General features: G+C 44.5%; 1 protein-coding gene across 1 annotated transcript in view; it reads left to right on the top strand.

The window, feature by feature from the left end:
• LOC135385763 (ferrochelatase, mitochondrial-like) overlaps window positions 1-6,053 on the top strand; it is a 37,284-nt gene extending 31,231 nt beyond the window's left edge. The window contains exons 8-11 of the mRNA XM_064615264.1: window positions 851-958; window positions 4,897-5,058; window positions 5,415-5,474; window positions 5,690-6,053. Of these exons, the coding sequence (XP_064471334.1) occupies window positions 851-958; window positions 4,897-5,058; window positions 5,415-5,474; window positions 5,690-5,821 (462 nt within the window). The 3' untranslated portion in view covers window positions 5,822-6,053. The remainder of the gene's footprint in view (window positions 1-850; window positions 959-4,896; window positions 5,059-5,414; window positions 5,475-5,689) is intronic.
• Window positions 6,054-18,458: the final 12,405 nt, after the last annotated feature.

The following is an 18,458-nucleotide window of genomic DNA, read 5'->3' on the forward strand; positions in this document are numbered from 1 at the left end:
CGCCGCATTGGCAGTGTATCTCCCGTGGTTTTCGTTCGCTGATCTGAACTTCTGGCCTCGTGTGCGAGCTTTCGAATTGATTGATACGACTTCGAGTGCAATCAACAGCTCGTCCGATGTGAAATTGATTTTTCGGACCATATACGCACGAGCTCCGAGACTTTGAGGGGCCACGGCGTATATATGTATATATATATATATGAATGCGAACTCAAATTCCTGCTGAAATCCTTGTGAACTACGTACGTCTGAAATTTCTAGCTACATGATCATGATTACTGGTCGTTACTAAGCGTCTCATGGGCATACCTATTATTAGCAAGTACATGTTGTTTCTTGGCCTTCTTTCTGTCTTTTTATTCTTCCGTTCAGCATCTTTGCTGTCTAGCGAACCTATCCGCAGGTCATGCTGCATGAAAGAACCAATCATCAAGCAGGCTTGCTGAGCAGCAAAAGCTGCTTATCGTTACAAGAAAGGGTAAAATGCTCAATGTTGGCACTAGACAACGAGCATAATAAGAAATAACATCGAAATAGTGATATTAAATGAAATATGCACATCCCGCTTGCATGCGTCGAAGCAGGCCGGGGGGGGGGGGGGGGGGGGGTCACGTGATCCTACTTTCTACGTAAAAACGACGGACACCAGTCTCTCTAGTAGTAGCATGCGCCCAATACGCTTTGCAGAACAGTCCGTTGGATAAGCCCGCGACGTGTCGGCAATGAGTTCACCCTGAGACCTTCTGGCCCTAGTTGTGTGTTGTTGCGTAGTGAACGTATGACCTCTGGAAAGCAGGAGATCGCAGGAGATCTTATCAGTTCTTATCATCTTATCTTGAACTTACTGCAGGTGGTGAATAGAGGTGATCCATACCCAACAGAAGTAGCTGCAACGACAGTGGCCATAATGGAGAAACTGAATTATAAGAACCCTTACAGTCTTGTGTGGCAGTCCAAGGTAACCAAAAACATAGCATTCACATATCATTGCTGTTGACAATAATCTAATAACCTGTTCGAAACATTGACATACACTTACTCAGCAGCTTGAATAGATTGGATTATGTAAGAGAAGGAACGATAACTTTTTAAAGAAGATGCCAGAGGGCGTGAGCATGAGAATATCCAAAATCTAGAACACGAGGGGACAGCAAGGGGGCGTGCACTGGCACCTTCTTTAACAATAACATTAATGCTGGACAGTGCAAGTAGGTTAGTAATCGTAGTTGGTAGCTATACGCTGACTTCTAACTCATAATGACCGCTGTATGGTGTTTTGGCTGACCATACGCCAAGCTCGTGAACTGTTAGGAACTACAGGCCGGGGTGCCCGTATTGCCGTTTTCCTGGCCACAGTCGACAACGTACGTCCCTGGTCTTTGCGTATGCCACCTTCGACAAATTTCCTAAGAACCCGGCCCCAGCTTTGAAGAAGCGTGTCTGTACAACGCAATGGAACACAGGTCCTACCTCGGAATGATAAACTGTGGTCCGTGAGAAAATGGCGCCACTGAGATGCGATATGATCCTGGTAAGATGGGAAGGTTAGCTTCTCCCTTCAGCAAAAACCACTTCCAGATTGAAAAGGTCGTGCAACTGCGTAGGCGTGTGAAAACATGGATGTCGTATTTTCCAAGCGTGCTTTGCACAGCAGAAATAAACCACAAATTATTGGTGTCACTCTTCTGCACCAAAATCATCTATGATGTGACGCCGTGGCCGCCGCATGCGCAACCTACAATATTGCTTCCAAATATCTCAGGTCCCAAAGAAATGATATATGTTCGGCAGACATCTTGCCACGGATCGAGCACAGTAGACGCTTTAGCAGACCACAACTTCGAACCTGTGCTAGAAATAAACCGACGAGACAATAACATTAGATGTCTTGATGATGATGACGAATAGAAGAAATAAAAATGGAGAGGTGAGTCTCGACTAAGTGGAACAGTTTTTTTCCCAGATGACACGTCGACACGTCGGCATTTCGGTTCCACTTCGTGGAACACGAACGAGCCTCAAACCGCATCACTGTCGCAGCCTTCCTAGATATTAAACGAGCATGTGACACAGTCAGCTACGTCCACGTTCTCCATGAGCTGTATAGCCGTGGCATCCGTGGTCGGTCCCTGCGATGAATTGCGGACTATCTCTGTGGCAGGTCGGTGTTCGTGCTGAATAATGACGGGGATAGTGACCGGCATTACCTCTCCAGTGCCGTCAAGGAGGAGTTCTGAGGCCTCTGCGCTTCAACCTGGTCTTCGCTACTCTCTAGCAATATTTGATAAAGAATGCGCACGTCAGTATCTATGCAGACGATATAAGCCTGTGGTCATCAGCGGTACAATTACCTGCACTTCAACGGAGGCTCCAGACTGCACTGCACTGCACGGTCGGGTTTTTAACAGAGCGAGGAATGAATGTGTTGTGCGAAAAGACTGTGTTCCTCCCCTTTCATGCGAAAAAATAAAATAAAACTGAAAAGGGGGGGGGGGAGGCGAAATAGCTTGCCGTTGTTGGACGCACACGAGCGGGCATCGTCACGACTATAGGAAATAAAAAGAAAAGAGGGGAAGAACTGAAAAAAATTTCAGCTGAGCCTCAACGGATGCCAATACAAAAAGTATCCCACCACCGCTTCTTGGGGATAATCATTGAGGCACAGCTGTCGTGGGCTGCTGGCATCAAATATCTAAAGGATCGAGGCGATGCTCGTACAAACATCCTTCGTCGTTTGTCGGGCAAGGCTCTACTCTGCGTACACACAACGTAAATCCGTCAGATGCTGACATACCATTTGCCGGTTCTACATGGGATCAGCGACACTTCAGAGGAAACACTTCAGAGCGTCCTAGCAAAAAGTTTGAATATTTGCCTTGGGGTTCCTACTGCAACTTCCAATGTTCTAGCCACGACAGAGGCGAAAGCACTTCCCTTGGCTGTGCTTAGGATGCAAGAGACAGTGCGACACTACGTTCGTTTGCGCATGCCGCTCCATGGGCACCCGTTGGCGCGAAGGCTGCCCTGTTCGGAACTCTAATTTCCTCGTGACGCTCACTCCAGTTCTGCATAACCTACCAAAACGAAAGACACCACCAGAGATCATGCACCCTCCATGGACGCTGAGAATGCCCAGTATTAGTCTTACTGTGCCTGGAGTGCATCGCCAAAGGTCAGCCTTCCCTCCTGTGGAGCAAAAACAGTATTGTTTCGCTATGATGGAGGATCACCATACTAGGACTGCAATCTTCACCGACGGCTCAACGACAGACTCAGCCAGTGCGTCCGCGTTTATCGTGCCCCAGCACAACACAGAAGGCATGGTACGGCTATCTTATAGAGCATCCTCGACGGCTCCGGAATTAGTCACTGCCCAGCTTGCTATGCAATATGTGACCGCATACCTGTCACCTGCATCCCATGCAAACATCCCATGTCATCATCACTTCTTCATTTATTGTTGTTGTTGTTGTTGTCACCTGCGCAATGGATTATCTACAGTGATTCAAAAGCTGGTCTCCAGGGCGTACTGTCTTTCTTGACAAAGGGGTGTCTTGCCACCATTGTAAACCAGATCCGCGTCACTTACCAGAAACCTACAATAGCACTGGTCATAATAGCATACTGCAGTGGATACTGGAAACGCAAGCATCCGCGGCAACGAAACTGCACATGATGCAGCGGACATAGCACATCTGTCCTCAGCTCAATATATTGTGCCATGCTCAAAGGGAGATGCGAACAACCTGTGGAGACCCGTCACACGGACAATCCTTCGGCAGCAGTGGCTAGATAATCAAGCTCAACCCGTTTTATCTTCGTCTACTCGTCTTCTTCGCCGAATAGATCCGGAGCTGAAGTTCAGTGTCCCACAAAGCCTTACACGCCCGGTGCAATCACTTCTGCCGTACGGGCGTCAGTTTGTTCATAAAATTGGAAGAGTCAACTCTGTGAACTGCTTAACGTGCGCCGTTGCGGAGGACACAAAACACATCCTTATCAATTGTAATAGATATGCTTGCCAACGTTCTTCATTAAAGGCCGCTCTCGACCGACTGGCCTGTAGACCCCTTGACATTGTAAAGGGTCTGTTGTCTGGGTAAACCTGTCTTGCCCTCCAGCAAGAGGGATGTAGCTCTAACTGCGCTTCTGCATTTTATTGCACAGTGTTCTTTGGAATCCGTTTCTTAGGTTTTGTGCGCTGTCGGTGTGTGATGTTGTGATTATTGCCGCTGTAGCGTATATCCTTGCTATTGCTATTGCGCTGTTGTTGATGTCGCGCGCACGTTATTGCTTTGTATATATATGTGGCCCTGCGACTACGTTTTGGTGGGTGCGTGTGTTACGACACGTTTATGTTCTTTCTCCTTTTTTTGCATTTGTTTTTTTTTTAGTTGCAGAATTGATCGGGTGCCGAATTCATGTTCTCCATCTTTTTATTTACTTATCAGCTTATCAAATTAATGCACGTCCCCACGAACAGACATTTCAATAAACCTGTCAGCCTGAGCTATTTCTGCTCGTTAGCATCGGCGACAGCACAGTCCCAGGCTTCGTAGAAAAATGAAGCAGTTAACGACACAAATAGCAGTACAGTAGTTTTAACTCATGTTCCTTGCTGTCGCAACAACAATCCTTCAAGTATCATGGACCGGTTACCAGAAGTATATCCAGTATATGCTACCCCCACTCTTGTATCGTTGTGCAGGGGGAGAAGTTGACTGGAAAACTCTTCCACCTGCCGAGATCCGAACGTATCTTTAGTCTCCGTAGTTGCACATAATTTGGATTTCATACTTATTGCAATACTTGCGAGCTTTTGAAAATATTCTTCAGTCTTGGGATTTGGAATATGCGATGAAATATCTCCCACACATGTCATTACCTTTTGCTCAGGTTGGTCCTTTGCCATGGCTACGTCCCACAGCAGAAGAAACCTTGAAAGCCTTAGTCAGAAAGGGCCAGAAACATGTTCTTCTTGTGCCAGTCAGCTTCGTGAATGAACACATTGAAACGCTTGGAGATATTGACATAGAACTGAAAGATGTTGCAGAGAAGGTAAGTAAGAAGAAGAAATGATGCTATAAAGATATTGTGCCAATGAACAGCCCTTTGTTTGTTCAACTGGAGGCCCTGTGCAGACCAAGGCTTCACTGGCATTGCACAGGGCTTTCAGTGGTGAGGTTCTCACCCTGAAGGGAGGACATCACGTCGTGCGTGACCTTCTGACGCCACCCACTCAAACGTTGCCTATTTGCACACTGCTGACGATGGCCCAATATGCCCAAAACAGCTGTCCAGTGCTGGTTGGTATGGCAACGTCTGAGTTGTAAGCTTTTACGTGCACGTGGGCGTTTCGTGAAGCGCACTGATTGTTTTGAATATTACACCGTATGTTCTGTTGTGTTATTTAGGCTGGAATAGTGAACTTTCGACGGACCCCTACTCCGAATGACCATCCAGCATTTATTCAGGTTAGTTTACTGAATAAAATTGCAGTTTGTAAACGCAAAAATAAATGTTGAAAGTCGTTGAACCGTATACATGTCTGCGCCACTGTCTGCTATAAGTGAGACCATTTTAAACTATTTGTATAGTTTTCTTATGCCTAAAATAATCGCATAAGGCATATCTGAGTGGGATAATTCATGTCTGGCACGTGGCACGCGGGGCTTTTGCTTATTTTCAGGGGCTTGCTGACCTTGTAATCAGTCGCTTGAAGTCACAGCAGAAGTACTCACCCCAGCTACTGCAGAGATGCCCATTGTGCTTCAAGAGCTCATGCGAGGGTATGAGACAGTGGGTAAAATCTTTGCCCTGAAGTTTACCGGTTGCGTTACACGGATAATGATAATGATGTGTAGTACAAACAAAAACGACAATTAAGTGTTGTTGATTTTCCGAAAGAATAATAGCAATTTTTTGATGCTTTGAAAGTGTGTGAGGTACTTTTACAGAAGGACGTGGCTAACGTAGCTCTCGATGTACGGAACTCTGTTGAATGTATGGAATCCTATTTGAAAGAAGCAACTAAAGCACACTTTGTCCTGTTTTGTTATGTCCGTGATTGTGTAGGAGAATCCTTGGAAGCCCGAAAAAGCCAGCCGCCACGACATCGCATTCTTTGGTATGGCGTGCCTACAGTGAACAGAACCCCAGGTTTTTGTACGCAGTTTTGTTGTAGCGTATATAGCTCCTATATATCGGAGTTCCTGTGTCCGAGTACTTTTGTCTCTTGGTGGACGAAAAACGGATGCGAAGTGCGGCAAAATTCTCTATTGGGTGGCGGTTGTTGGTGATGCTGGTAATGATGGTGGTGATGATGATGATGATGGGAACAAAAAAATGCTGTCTTGGGTACCGCTGCAGGTTTCCTCATTTTCTGGGCCGCACTGTGCAAGGTGTTATGACGAGGCGATATCTGGAGCCGTACGACCATATATAACAGAGAAATAGCCTGTTATATGAACTAATGCGAGCGGAGCTTTTGATTTAATTTCGTGCGATGCTGTCACAGATATAGTTCATCATTCTGGGTAATGAGATGTAAACTTTCGTCCGCGAGAAGGTACTAGTGACGCTCAAGCAGATATGGAAATGTGGGGTAGGTCGAGCAAATTGCTATTACAAATACGGTTTCTTACGTGCCTACGTACTTAAATGACATGAAAAAAGGCACCGAGGGACAACGTAGTAATGGAAAGGGTGCTTTTTTTATTCGCGCAAGGCACAGAGCGCCATTTTGATTACACGGGATGCAATAAGAATGAAATGATGGAATGATGGACGAGGGATAGATTGGGATAATGATGGATAGAATGGACTAGACTAAGTGCTTGTCTGCGTCAGGTTGTGTCTTGTATCGCATCAATACCACTGCTTAATGGACTAGAAGTTAGTTTGATTAACACGCGTCTGACAGAGAAAAGCTCGTGGAAGTAGCCTGTATCTAAGAATAAGCTTGAGGTTAGTCCGGTGCAGCATGCGACAGAAAGAGGTAATTTTAAAATGGATAAAAATCCCTGTGGAAAATGAAACAGTGAAAAATTAGGCACCAAACAGCCCAGTTTTTCACCCTTTCCAGAAGTAACTTCACCTACCGGACCTGCGTAGGAATAGGTTATGGCATGGGTTAGTTTGAATAGCATGCAGCAGGCAGAGGAAAGATTATGGATGTTGCCAAAGTAGTGATGCCTTCTGGAAATGGCCCAGGTAGGAACAAATTAGGGGTCAGTTCGATGCGACACAAGAAAACTCGTGGATGTGGCGTACGTACGTAGTAATGGGTCAGAATTTGTTCCATATACCATGCAGTTGAAATGGGGAAAACTCGTGGAAGTGGCCTGCGTTGCAACAGGATTGGGGTTAGTTCGATACACCATGCGGCTGACATAGGAAAACTCGTGGATGTGACCTAGATGCGTAGGAATAGGTTAGGGGTTAATTCGGTATACCGTGAGCCTGACATTGGAAAACTAGTGGATGTGGCCCACGTAGGAATAGGTTAGGGACTAGTTCGATATACCACGCGGCTGACACTGGAAAAACTAGTGGATGTGACCCACGTAGGAATAGGTTATGGTTTATTGAATATATCACGCGGCTGAGAGAAGAAAAGTCGTGGATGTGGCGTACGTAGGAATAAATTAGGGGTTAGTTCGATATACCATGCGGCTGAAGTAGGACCACTCGTGGATGTTGCCTACGTAGGAATAGATTAGGCGTTAGTTCGATTTCCCATGCGGGTGAAACGGGCGAAACTCGTGGATGTGGTCTACGTAGGATTAGGTTAGAGGTTAGTTTGATATACCATGCGGCAAAAAATAGGAACACTCGTGGATGTGGTCTACGTAGTAATAAGTTAGGTGTTAGTTCGATATAACATACGGCTGAGATAAGAAAACTCGTGGAGTGGCCTATCTAGGAATAGGTTTGGGGCTAGTTTGATATGCCATGCGGCTGAAATGGGAACACTTGTGAATGTATCCTACGTCGGGACAGGTTAGGGGTTCGATCGATATATCATGCGGCTGTGATAAGAAAACTCGTGCATGTGGCCTACGTAGGATTAGGTTAGGGATTAGTTCGATATACCATGCGGCTGAAATAGGAAAACTCTTGGATGTGGCATACGTAGGAATATGTTTGGGGTTAGTTCGATACACCATGGGGCTGACAGGAAAACTCGTGGATGTGGCCTAGGTTACGGGCTAGTTCGATATGCCCTAAGACTGACAATGGAGAACTCGTGGATGTGGCCTATATAGGAATAGGTTAACGGCTTGTTCGATATACCACACGGCAGACATTGGAGAACTCGTGGATGTGGCCTAGTTAGGAATAGGGCAGTGCTTAGTTCAATTTCCCAAGCGGCCGAAACAGGAAAAACTCGTGAAGGTGACCTAGGAATAAGTTAGGGGCCACTTCGATATACCACGCGGCAGACATTAAAAAACTCGTGGATGTGACCTACGGAGGAATAGGTTAGGTGCTAGTTTGGTATACCATGCGGCTGCATTGGAAAGCTCGTGGATATGGCCTACGTAGGAATAGGTTAGAGACTAGTTCGATATAACATGTGGCTGAAATAGGAACACTTGTGGATATTGCTAATGTAGAAATAGGTTAGGGGTTAGTTCGATATACCATGAGGCTGAGATAAGAAAACTCGTGGATGTGGCCTACGTAGGAATAGGTTAGAGGTTAGTTCAATATACCATGCGGCTGACATTGGAAAAATCGTAGATTTGGCTCATGTAGGAATAGGTTAGGGTTAGCGATATACCATGCGACTGAGATAAGAAAACTCATGGATGTGGCCTACGTTTGGGGCTAGTTCGATATACCATGCGGCTGACATTGGAGAACTCGTGGATGTGGCCTACATAGGAATAGGTTATGATTTAGTTCGATGCACCATGTGGCTGAAATATGAAAACTCGTGGATGTGACATACGTTGGAATGTGTAAGGGGTTAGTTCGATACACCCGAGCTGACATTCTAAAACTCGTTGATTTGGGCCACGTAGGAATAGGTTAGGGGTTAGTTCGATGTATCATATATATATATATGCGGCTGAGATAAGAAAACTTGTGGATGTGGTCTACATAGGAATAGGTTCGGGGATAGTTCAATATACCATGCGGCTGAAATAGGAACACTTGTGGATGTGGCTTACGTAGGAATAGGTTAGGGGTTAGTTTTATATACAATGCGACTGACATTGGAAAAATCGTGGATTTGGCTTACGTAGGAATAGGCTAGGTATTGGTACGCTATAGAATGCAGCTGAAATAGGAAAACTTGTGGATGTCTCCTATGTAGGAATAGGTTAGGTTAGTTCGATATACCATGCGGCTGAAATAGGAAAATTCGTGGATGTGAGCTACGGAGGAATAAGTTTGGGGCTAGTTCGGTATACCATGCAGCCGACTCTAGAGAACTCATTGATGCGGCCTACGTAGGAATCGGTTATGAGTTACTTCGATATACCATGTGGCTGACATTGGAGAATTCGTGGATGTGGCCTAGGTAGGAATAGGTTAGGGTTAGTTCGATTTCCTATGCGGCTGATATAAGAAAACTCCGGGATGTGGCCAACATAGAAATAGGTTAGGGCCTACTTCGATATACCATGCCCATTTTTTTCTTTCAATCATCATCATCATCATCGATATACCGTGCGGCTGACATTGGAAAACTCATGGATGTGACCTACGTAGGAATAATTTAGAGGTTAGTTCGATATATGATGCGGCTGAGATAAGAAAACTCGTGGATGTGGCCACATCGGAATAGGTTAGGGGCTAGTTCGATATATCATGCGGCTGACATAGGAGAACCCGTGGATGTGCCCTACATATATGAATAGGGTAGTGGTTAGTTCAATTTCCATGCGGCCGAAACGGGAAAAACTCGTGAATGTAGCGTACGTAAGAATACGTTAGGGGCTAGTTCGATATACCATGCGGCAGCCGTTGGAAAACTCGTGGATATGGCATACTTATAGGAATAGGTTCGAGGCTAGTTTGATATACCGTGCGGCTGAAATAGGAAAACTCGTGGGTATTGCTAATGTAGAAATAGCTTAGGGGTTAGTTCGATATACCATGCGGCTGTCATTGGAAGACCCGTGGATGTCACCTACGTAGGAATAGGTTAGGGGTTAGTCCGATTTCCCATGCGGCTGAAACGAGGAAAACTCGTCGATGTGGGCTACGTACGAATAAGTTTGAGGCTAGTTCGATATACCATGCCGCCGAAGTAGGAACACTCGTTGATGTGGCCTATGTAGGAATAGGTTAGGGGTTAGTTCGATATTGGAAAAATCGTGGATTTGGCTCACGTAGGAATAGATTAGAGGTTAGTTCGATATATCATGCGACGAATATAAGAAAACTCCTCGATGTGGCCTACGGTTGGGGCTAGTTTGATGTAGCATGCGGCTGACATTAGAGAACTCGTGAATGTGACCTCCGTAGGAATATGTAAAGAGCTAGTTCGATATACCATGCTGCAGACATTGCAAAAATCGTGGATGCGGCCTACGTAGGAATAGATTTGGGGCTAGTTCCATATACCATGGCGCTGACATTGGAAAACTTGTGGATCTGACGTACGTAGGAATAGACTAGTTGTTGGTATGATATAGCATGCGGCTGAAATAGGAAAAGTCATGAATGTCGCGTACGTAGGAATAGGTTAGGGGTTAGTTCGATATACCATACAGCTAGAATACGAGAACTCGCGGATATCATGCGGCTGAGATAAGATAACTCTTGGATGTTGCCTACGCAGGAATAGGTTAAGGGTTAGTTCGGTACAACATGCGGCTGAGATAGGAAAACTCGTGGATATGGCCTACGTAGGAATAGGTTATAGGTTAGTTCGATGCACCATGCGGGTGACATGGAAACTCGTGGTTGTGGCCTACGTAAGAATAGATTAGGGGTTAGTTCGGTATACCATGCGGCTCGGACATTGGAAAACTCGTGGATTTTGCCCACGTAGGGATGGGGTAGGGGTTTGTTCGATGTACCATGCGGCTGAGGTAAGAAAACTTCTGGATGTGACCTACGTATGAATACGTTAGAGGCTAGTTCGATATGTCATGCGGCTGACATTAGAAAACTCGTGGATGTGGCCTATGTAGGAATAGGTTAGGGGTTAGTTCGATATACCATGCGGCTGAAATATGAACACTCGTGGATGTGGCCTACGTAGGAAGATATTAGGGGTTCGTTCGATATACTATGCGACTGAGATAAGAAAAGTCGTGGATGTGGCCTACGTATGAATAGGTTTGGGGCTAGTTCGATATACCATGTGGCTGAAATAGGAACACCTGTGGATGTTGCCTACGTAGGAATAGGTTAGGGGTTAGTGTGGTTTACCACGCTGCTGACAGAGGAAAATGCGCTGGAGTAGGTATTTGTTAGGATCTGCTTTAATAGAGCATGTGACCGAATGAGGTAAATCCATGAACATCGCGCAATTTGACATGCATTTATCAGCACTATAGCTCTCAGCATCGCATAGTGTAGAGTCCCGATTTCAAACCTTGGCGCGCCCGTCGGATGGATGCGTTGGATGGAATAATAATCTTTGTTCGTCTTTCATTTATGCAGCAATAAGCACCAGCTTGACTCTTTTGCAGCCATTTGACTTGACTTATGTTTACAGATCCAAGACAGTAGCCATTGTATATTCATGAATTCATCACTTGACTTGTTTACAGATCTAAGACAATAGCCATTATATCATTCATGAATTGAGAGCTTTCTGAATCAAGCAAACATCACTAGATAAGGGGCGTTCTGTGAACACGCAAATAGTTGCACAAATCAGGGATCGTTGCCAAAAATAATAATTAGGGATGTGCCAACCGAATCCGCGAATCCTCGAATCCTAGGCAGGGTTTCGAGATTCGCGAATTCGAATCCCATTGCCCAAAACGGCGAATCGAATCTTCCGAATCCCCCAACCACGTTTGTTAAAATCTGAGCCTCCAAGCCTGCTTGGCCGGCGGCCCCAGGGCTCGCAAAAACCACAGCATTAAAGGAGCATGGAAATCATTTGGAACATATGTTTTTCACCGCTTGATATGAACATACTACCTTCATAAACTGTCATGCAAAATATTTCCTTCGAAAAGCGCGAATTTCCTGAGAAAATTAGTTTGCAAGAATGCGCTCCGCGGCGACAGTCTCCCCCAAGCCGAGTCTGGCGTGTGGTGACGTCAGGCGGCCGAGCACTTCATTGGTTGCCGGAAGCGTCCGCTCCCCGCCAGCATCGTCTGCTAGCTCCGGAATCGTGGCGACTTACCGACTGAGATGCTGTTGCTATTTATTTGCGTTTGTCATTCACTTGCGTTCTTACGCGATTTTTCTCGTACGTTTTGCATAAAGCAAGACTGCGGGCAGTGTAAAAGGTGTGGCTAGGCCATCTGTGTTGCCGTGATGGGCCCGGGTTCAGGTGGATCGTACGAGGTTGTGGTTTCTGTTCCGATTGTGCTGAGGTGTCGTTAATTAGTGAACAGTATTGTGCCTGTGTGCAGCATACATATAGTACGACTAAATACATTCCTGTCAGTTGGAGATTTATTCCATGTGCCATTGTTGTACGCTTCGTATAACCATTTAAAAAAGAAAACGCTGATTTGGCCATGTTTGGGAGTTTCCCACAGATCGCTAACAGCTGAACTCTACTAACTTTATTTTGGTATCCGTGTTGTTGTGCTTGTGGAGACGTTGCGTTCCTGATATCAGTAAGATAGGGTAAGCGCAATGTTACACAGCTTATGCATTCATCGGTCCGCTCCACTGATCTCGATTGTAAAAGGCTGGATGGCGGATAGGGAGCGCGAGCGTGAAGAAACCGGCCGCCATCTTACTGTACCCACAACAGTCGCCGCAGCGATCATGGCAACTTCTTGCAATTACGGTCGTACCAACCGTACTGGCAGGGTTACAGGGCCTAAATTTATACAGGTGAGTCACTCTTCCTCAAGGAATAAATAGGCGTCCATTCTGTATATTTACTTGACCATTATGAAGTGTTTCTTTGCCCAAAACGAACACTGGATGCAGGTTGCTTGATCGCTCTTCCGACGTTCAATCGAGCACACTTGCATTTTACCCGGCGGCAAATACAGTTTGAGTGCATAATATGCTTGAAAGAACATGTTACACTACACAGGTAGTGTTGTCATCAATATATGTGCGAGCACTCGAGCGCTTTTTTGCATGCATTGCTAGCATGGTACACGGTGTTCTTTGCGGAGGCAAGTGCCACATTCATTTCTTTGAATTACCTTCGCGCACAAGTTCGGTATTACGTCATCATGAGTCCACGATTGTCACAATTTTTCATCTATTGGTATTGTTTTGTGCCTTGGTTTGATTTCTGACAAAGAATCCTACGTAACGGTGGTGTGGCGCGACTTGAATAACGCCTTTGTGTCTGAGCTGGATCGTCAGCTTGTTACGATAGTAATAATTTGTAGCGTGTCGTGCTATTTGTAGCAGTTTTTAAGGCAAAAGTGGTCTCTCAATACAGGTTTCGTCATGGGGGCTACCTAGTGAATAATCTGTGCAGTGTGATACGGCTGGGTGTACAGGTAAGTATCACGTTCCTCATCCACTGGTTTCTACTTTACAGGAAGGAACAACCTCAGTGCACGCACTGTGGTTAGCCTCTCTGAGTTTTGCTTATTTTCTTACATGTTCACATCAGAAACACACCTTACACTTTAGGCTCCTTCACCCAGGAATATAATAATTAAAGATTATAATTCTTTTTAGAAGAGTTCCCCATGTTCTTTGTAGAATAGTTTTTAATGTTTTTAATTTTTAGAAGATACTGGGATTGTAAACCATGTTTTAAACTGATGTTTTAACATTTGTCCAATGCATTTATTAAACAACATATTCATTTTTAACTGGTTGCACCCAAACCAATGTTCTGATGTATTATTTCCTTTGTTGTCGATGCACCATAAAAATTGGAATAATCATCATCAATGCAGGTTACTTCACAGCTGCCTCGACATACTCAAGAAATGGGTGCAGAACCTGCGTAATGCCCACAAACTTTGACTACCACAGCACCTCCAGAAAGTAAAGGCATATGTGTCACATGGGATTTTTTAAGGCATTCACAGTATATAATACCTTGTATGAACTGTTGTAGATCTAAGCAGCCTCTACAGTACACTCTCAGAAATTAAAACTTGTCAGGGAACAGTGATAATTATTCCAGTTAATAGGCATGCACATGTACACTATAAGAAGAAAATTATTTATTGAGAATGCCCTACTGTTGATCACACTCATGCAGCTGTAGGTTTACCTTCGGCCTCTTGGAACTCTTTGTAGTTGCCTTAGCTGCAGGGGGAGTGTCATCCAGCATGTCAACTACTTGCAGAAATATTGACGTATTTAAGATTATGACACAGTTTGAAGGGTTTCAATTCAGGAAATTTGCAGTGGCAGGGCCTGCCAGAGTGAAACCTACTGAATATTTTATGGTGTCGAAGTGGCAGTTCCTCCAGGATAGGAATATCTTAGATGGGAGCAAAAAGCTTGAAACTAACAAAGTGTTGTTTGCATTAAGCAATTTGTAATACACTGAACACATAGGCAGCAAAACAAAAATTTAAAATTCAGCATGTATGAAAATTGGGTGCAACAAATTTGCATAATGTACGTGTACATTGTCATTCCTGAGATATATATTGCCATTGTAGTAAGGTCACAAAACAATAAATGTAGCCTTTTGCGACCTCCCTGCACGTTCATTGTATCCTGAAACGCATAAGTGCAAGAAATAAATCTTCAACTTGAATAAACTCGATGTTGTATAAACTTGACATAAAATGTTGAATAATATAATGAATGATATAAAATATTGAATAAACTTGAACTCGTATATTCTCTTCACTCATCATCAGTGATCTTCATTACAAAAGCATATCGTGTTAGACTTTTTTGTTTGCGTTTCACAGACTGAGTACACGAGGGCCAAAATGACAAAATCACAACTGTTTCAAGCTCCAAATAGTCCTGTTGCAATTTGAAGACCATACGTGGAGCTGCATTTTTTGGAACATGCTCCACATAACAAGCATGACAAAGTCGGCACTGGATAGCAGGACCCCGTCCCCAAGCAGCTTTTCTCACGCTGCAGTTGTATTCAACAAAAGCACGTGAGTGCTGGAGGAGGACATTCAGTTTGGCGCAATCGCGCCTGCAAATAATCAGAACAAATAAAGGAAGAAGCAAACAAACATAAAGGGCTGTACTTCAAAAAGAGATGAGTCCTGTGTCTCAAGCAGGTGTTACCACTTTCTAAGTAACTTAATTGATGAAGCTTACATCACTACCTGATTAACTGTCCTAACGAGTGTGATCTAATTGCGTGAAGTAATTATTTGGGCTGCTTCGGTGTGTCCATATTTGCGAGGCAAAGCACCGCTGTCGTTTACTAAAAGACTCTTTCTAAGGTGATGCTTGATATAAATCATACTAAACGCATACACGGCTAAAACATTGCGGCTGTGATTCTACAGAACGATCTCTTTCTGCCATGCGAGTATATCTTTTCCCGGACCATTCTTTATGGAACAATTTTTGTCCAGAACGCAGTACGGGATATTATATACATGGTTGTTGTTAACCTCAAGTCGTTTCTTATTGAAATATTGGCTGGGAAACGTGCTGTAGTACAATCCCCAGCGCTGCACTGCAGTGACGGTCTAGTTTCGGAATGAAAAACATAACGTAATTAAGAATCGAACGGCAGGACACTTGTGAAACACTGTTAGGATACATCAGTATACTGGCACCTTACAAAATTGTGTCATGACAAACAACGACCAATGCTTGCAGCGCAATAAATACTCACAATCTCTGTTGCCTCCCATTGTTTTCTATGGGCACACACAGCACTTTAGGGCCCACCAACATGGCGGCCCGAAGGCACGCCTCTCCCCCACGAGCCCCTCTCCCATGCGCGATCCAGCCTTTATACATAGAGATCAGTGGTCCGCTCTTTCGCCTCAGAGATGCCAGTGTCCATGCGGTTCAGAGCCCATAGTGTTGACCACAACACGGAGAAGTCATGATGATTGACGACCTCTTCAAATGAAAACACTGGTCACTGCGCCGCGTCTTCATGATTATGCATTTGTAACCAAGAAGAAGCACTATATTTCAATACGAATGGTTCACACTTAGCAGCATCACTTACCAGACTCCGGGACATTTGTGTGGCGAAATGGAAGCTGGCGGAGCTTAGGCTCCAACTCCATAAAACGTTTCATCAAGAAGAGCAGACGTGTCGCCTAAAGAGTGTTCAGTTCATCACCTGTCCTTTCCACGACGTCCGATGAACAACAACGCGTCCTGCTCTGTCGGCTTGCTTGCGCCGCGACGCCGGAGAAATCGCGAAAAAGAAAGAAAAAGACGGCGCGGCCACATGACGTCAGCGGCTGGCAGCCGAGTGAGGGGGCATTTCTGGCGCGATATTCAAAGCTCCCTCGCGCGCAACAATTTTGTGCTACGCTCAAACTTTTTGTGCGAATATGTATCACAGGGCTCAGAGTCTTAATTTCTACTTCTCTCGTCATATTTTATTCCGATCGTTTCCATACTTCTTTAAGCTCCGATATTCAACGTTTCTTAGTTTTATGGAGAGAATTTAGACTCCTGAGTTTATGTATTTCCTGTAGTCAATGAACAACATGTTAAATAAGTTACATATAGGAAGAAGTATATCCCAGACAGCACAAGATGTTGCAAATGTGTTGCATCAATGTTACTTTAACGTTGAAGTGTTGCAGCGATGATGGTGATGGTGATGTGATAGAAAAAGCACTCATATGTGAATGCGCGCTGACCCTCGATATGGCATTCTTCTATAGCATCTATATGCCCTCGCGTGGCATAGTGGTTAGAATCATCGCCTACCGTGCAAATACTAGGAGGTAGCAGGGGTTTGAATCCTGACTGTGCTGTCTGTGGTTTTCCCAATGCATCCCGGTAGGTTTTACAGACGAGTGTCGGCACCATTCCCCTGAAGTCTGCCCAGGAGCAGGACGATTACTGAACATGTAAGCATACTCTGCCCACTTGCACATATATCACCAAGACTGTAATGCTCCTCCGGTGTTGCTTTTGCAACGTTGCTACACTGTAAAATAATTGGTCATTGGCAATGTTGCATCAACATTGCAGTATCATATTTTTGCAGTGTTGTTTCTGTAATCTTGTTCTAAAATAACGAAGCCGGTCTTTAGCAATGTCACATCAGCATTGCAATGTCACATTTTTCCAATGTTGTTTCAATAACACTGTTACAACTTAACAAAAGCGGCCATTAGCAACATAACATCAATATTGAATGGCAATATTGGTGCAATGTCACTGCAACAATTTGTACTGACTGGGTGGGTAGGTCTTCTCCGGAAATTTGTTTTTTGTTAAACAAAGATATCAAATTCTACTTCAAAGCACTTTTCAGAAGAAGAAGAAGAGTTTTTTCCCCCTGGCTTTTTAAACTCTTTCTGAAGAAAGGATTCGAAAGATTCGAGGTTCGTAAGATTCGTAGATTCGTGGAACCTTCCTTGGATTCGGATTCGGATTCGAGAAATTCTGGATTCGTCCCATCTCTAATAATAATGTTTCCGTTTCCATTTCTGATACTTGAAGATCTCCGCTTATTGTTTCCGTTCCCGATCAAATTTGGTATCGGTTTCGATTTCCATTCCTAAAGTAGATGTTTCGGTTCTGTTTTCGTTTCTCAGCTATTTTTGTTTCGGGTTCCGTACCCGTTTTATAAAAAAAAAAAAAACGAAAAAAATAACGGCTGTCCCAATGTAGGCAACGCGATGTTCACGGCATTACCCCCCGTGCCGTACTTAAAGTACGAATAGACGAAGGAAGATGGTGGCGTTCAATTCCCACACGCATTCAACACGACATTGGACTGTCTAGTCCAGAGTACGCTTCCACAGCCGGATGTGAACTGCTCGCTGGCTTCCGAGACGACTGAACTTGCTTCACGTCGCGAACACTCACACTTGTCATGTGTTTTGTTCTAATTGGCTGTAATACGTTGTGAACACCAAATGTAGAAAAAAGAAATTGGAGTGATTGCTTTGTTCAGGAATAACTCGGGACCGAAAACAGGTTTTCGTTATGATTACTGTTCCTCTAATTTCGTGCCTGTTTCGGTTTCTGGTATTGGTAACGAAAATATTTGTGTTTCTGTTTCCTTTTTTTTTTTTTCGATGGAATTCGGAAAGAAACCGTTCCTCTTTTTCGTTTTTGTTTCCGGGAACAATCCCTGGCACAAATACTCTGCCTTTTCCCTTGGTAGCGGGTGGTATCTTGCACCGGCTAGGCTCATTCGCGTACGCTATAGGTTGTTTCAAGAAACACTTCCCACTGGGAGGTGT

The sequence above is a fragment of the Ornithodoros turicata genome, chromosome 2 (genome assembly GCF_037126465.1).
Source record: "Ornithodoros turicata isolate Travis chromosome 2, ASM3712646v1, whole genome shotgun sequence".
Lineage (NCBI taxonomy): Eukaryota > Metazoa > Arthropoda > Arachnida > Ixodida > Argasidae > Ornithodoros > Ornithodoros turicata.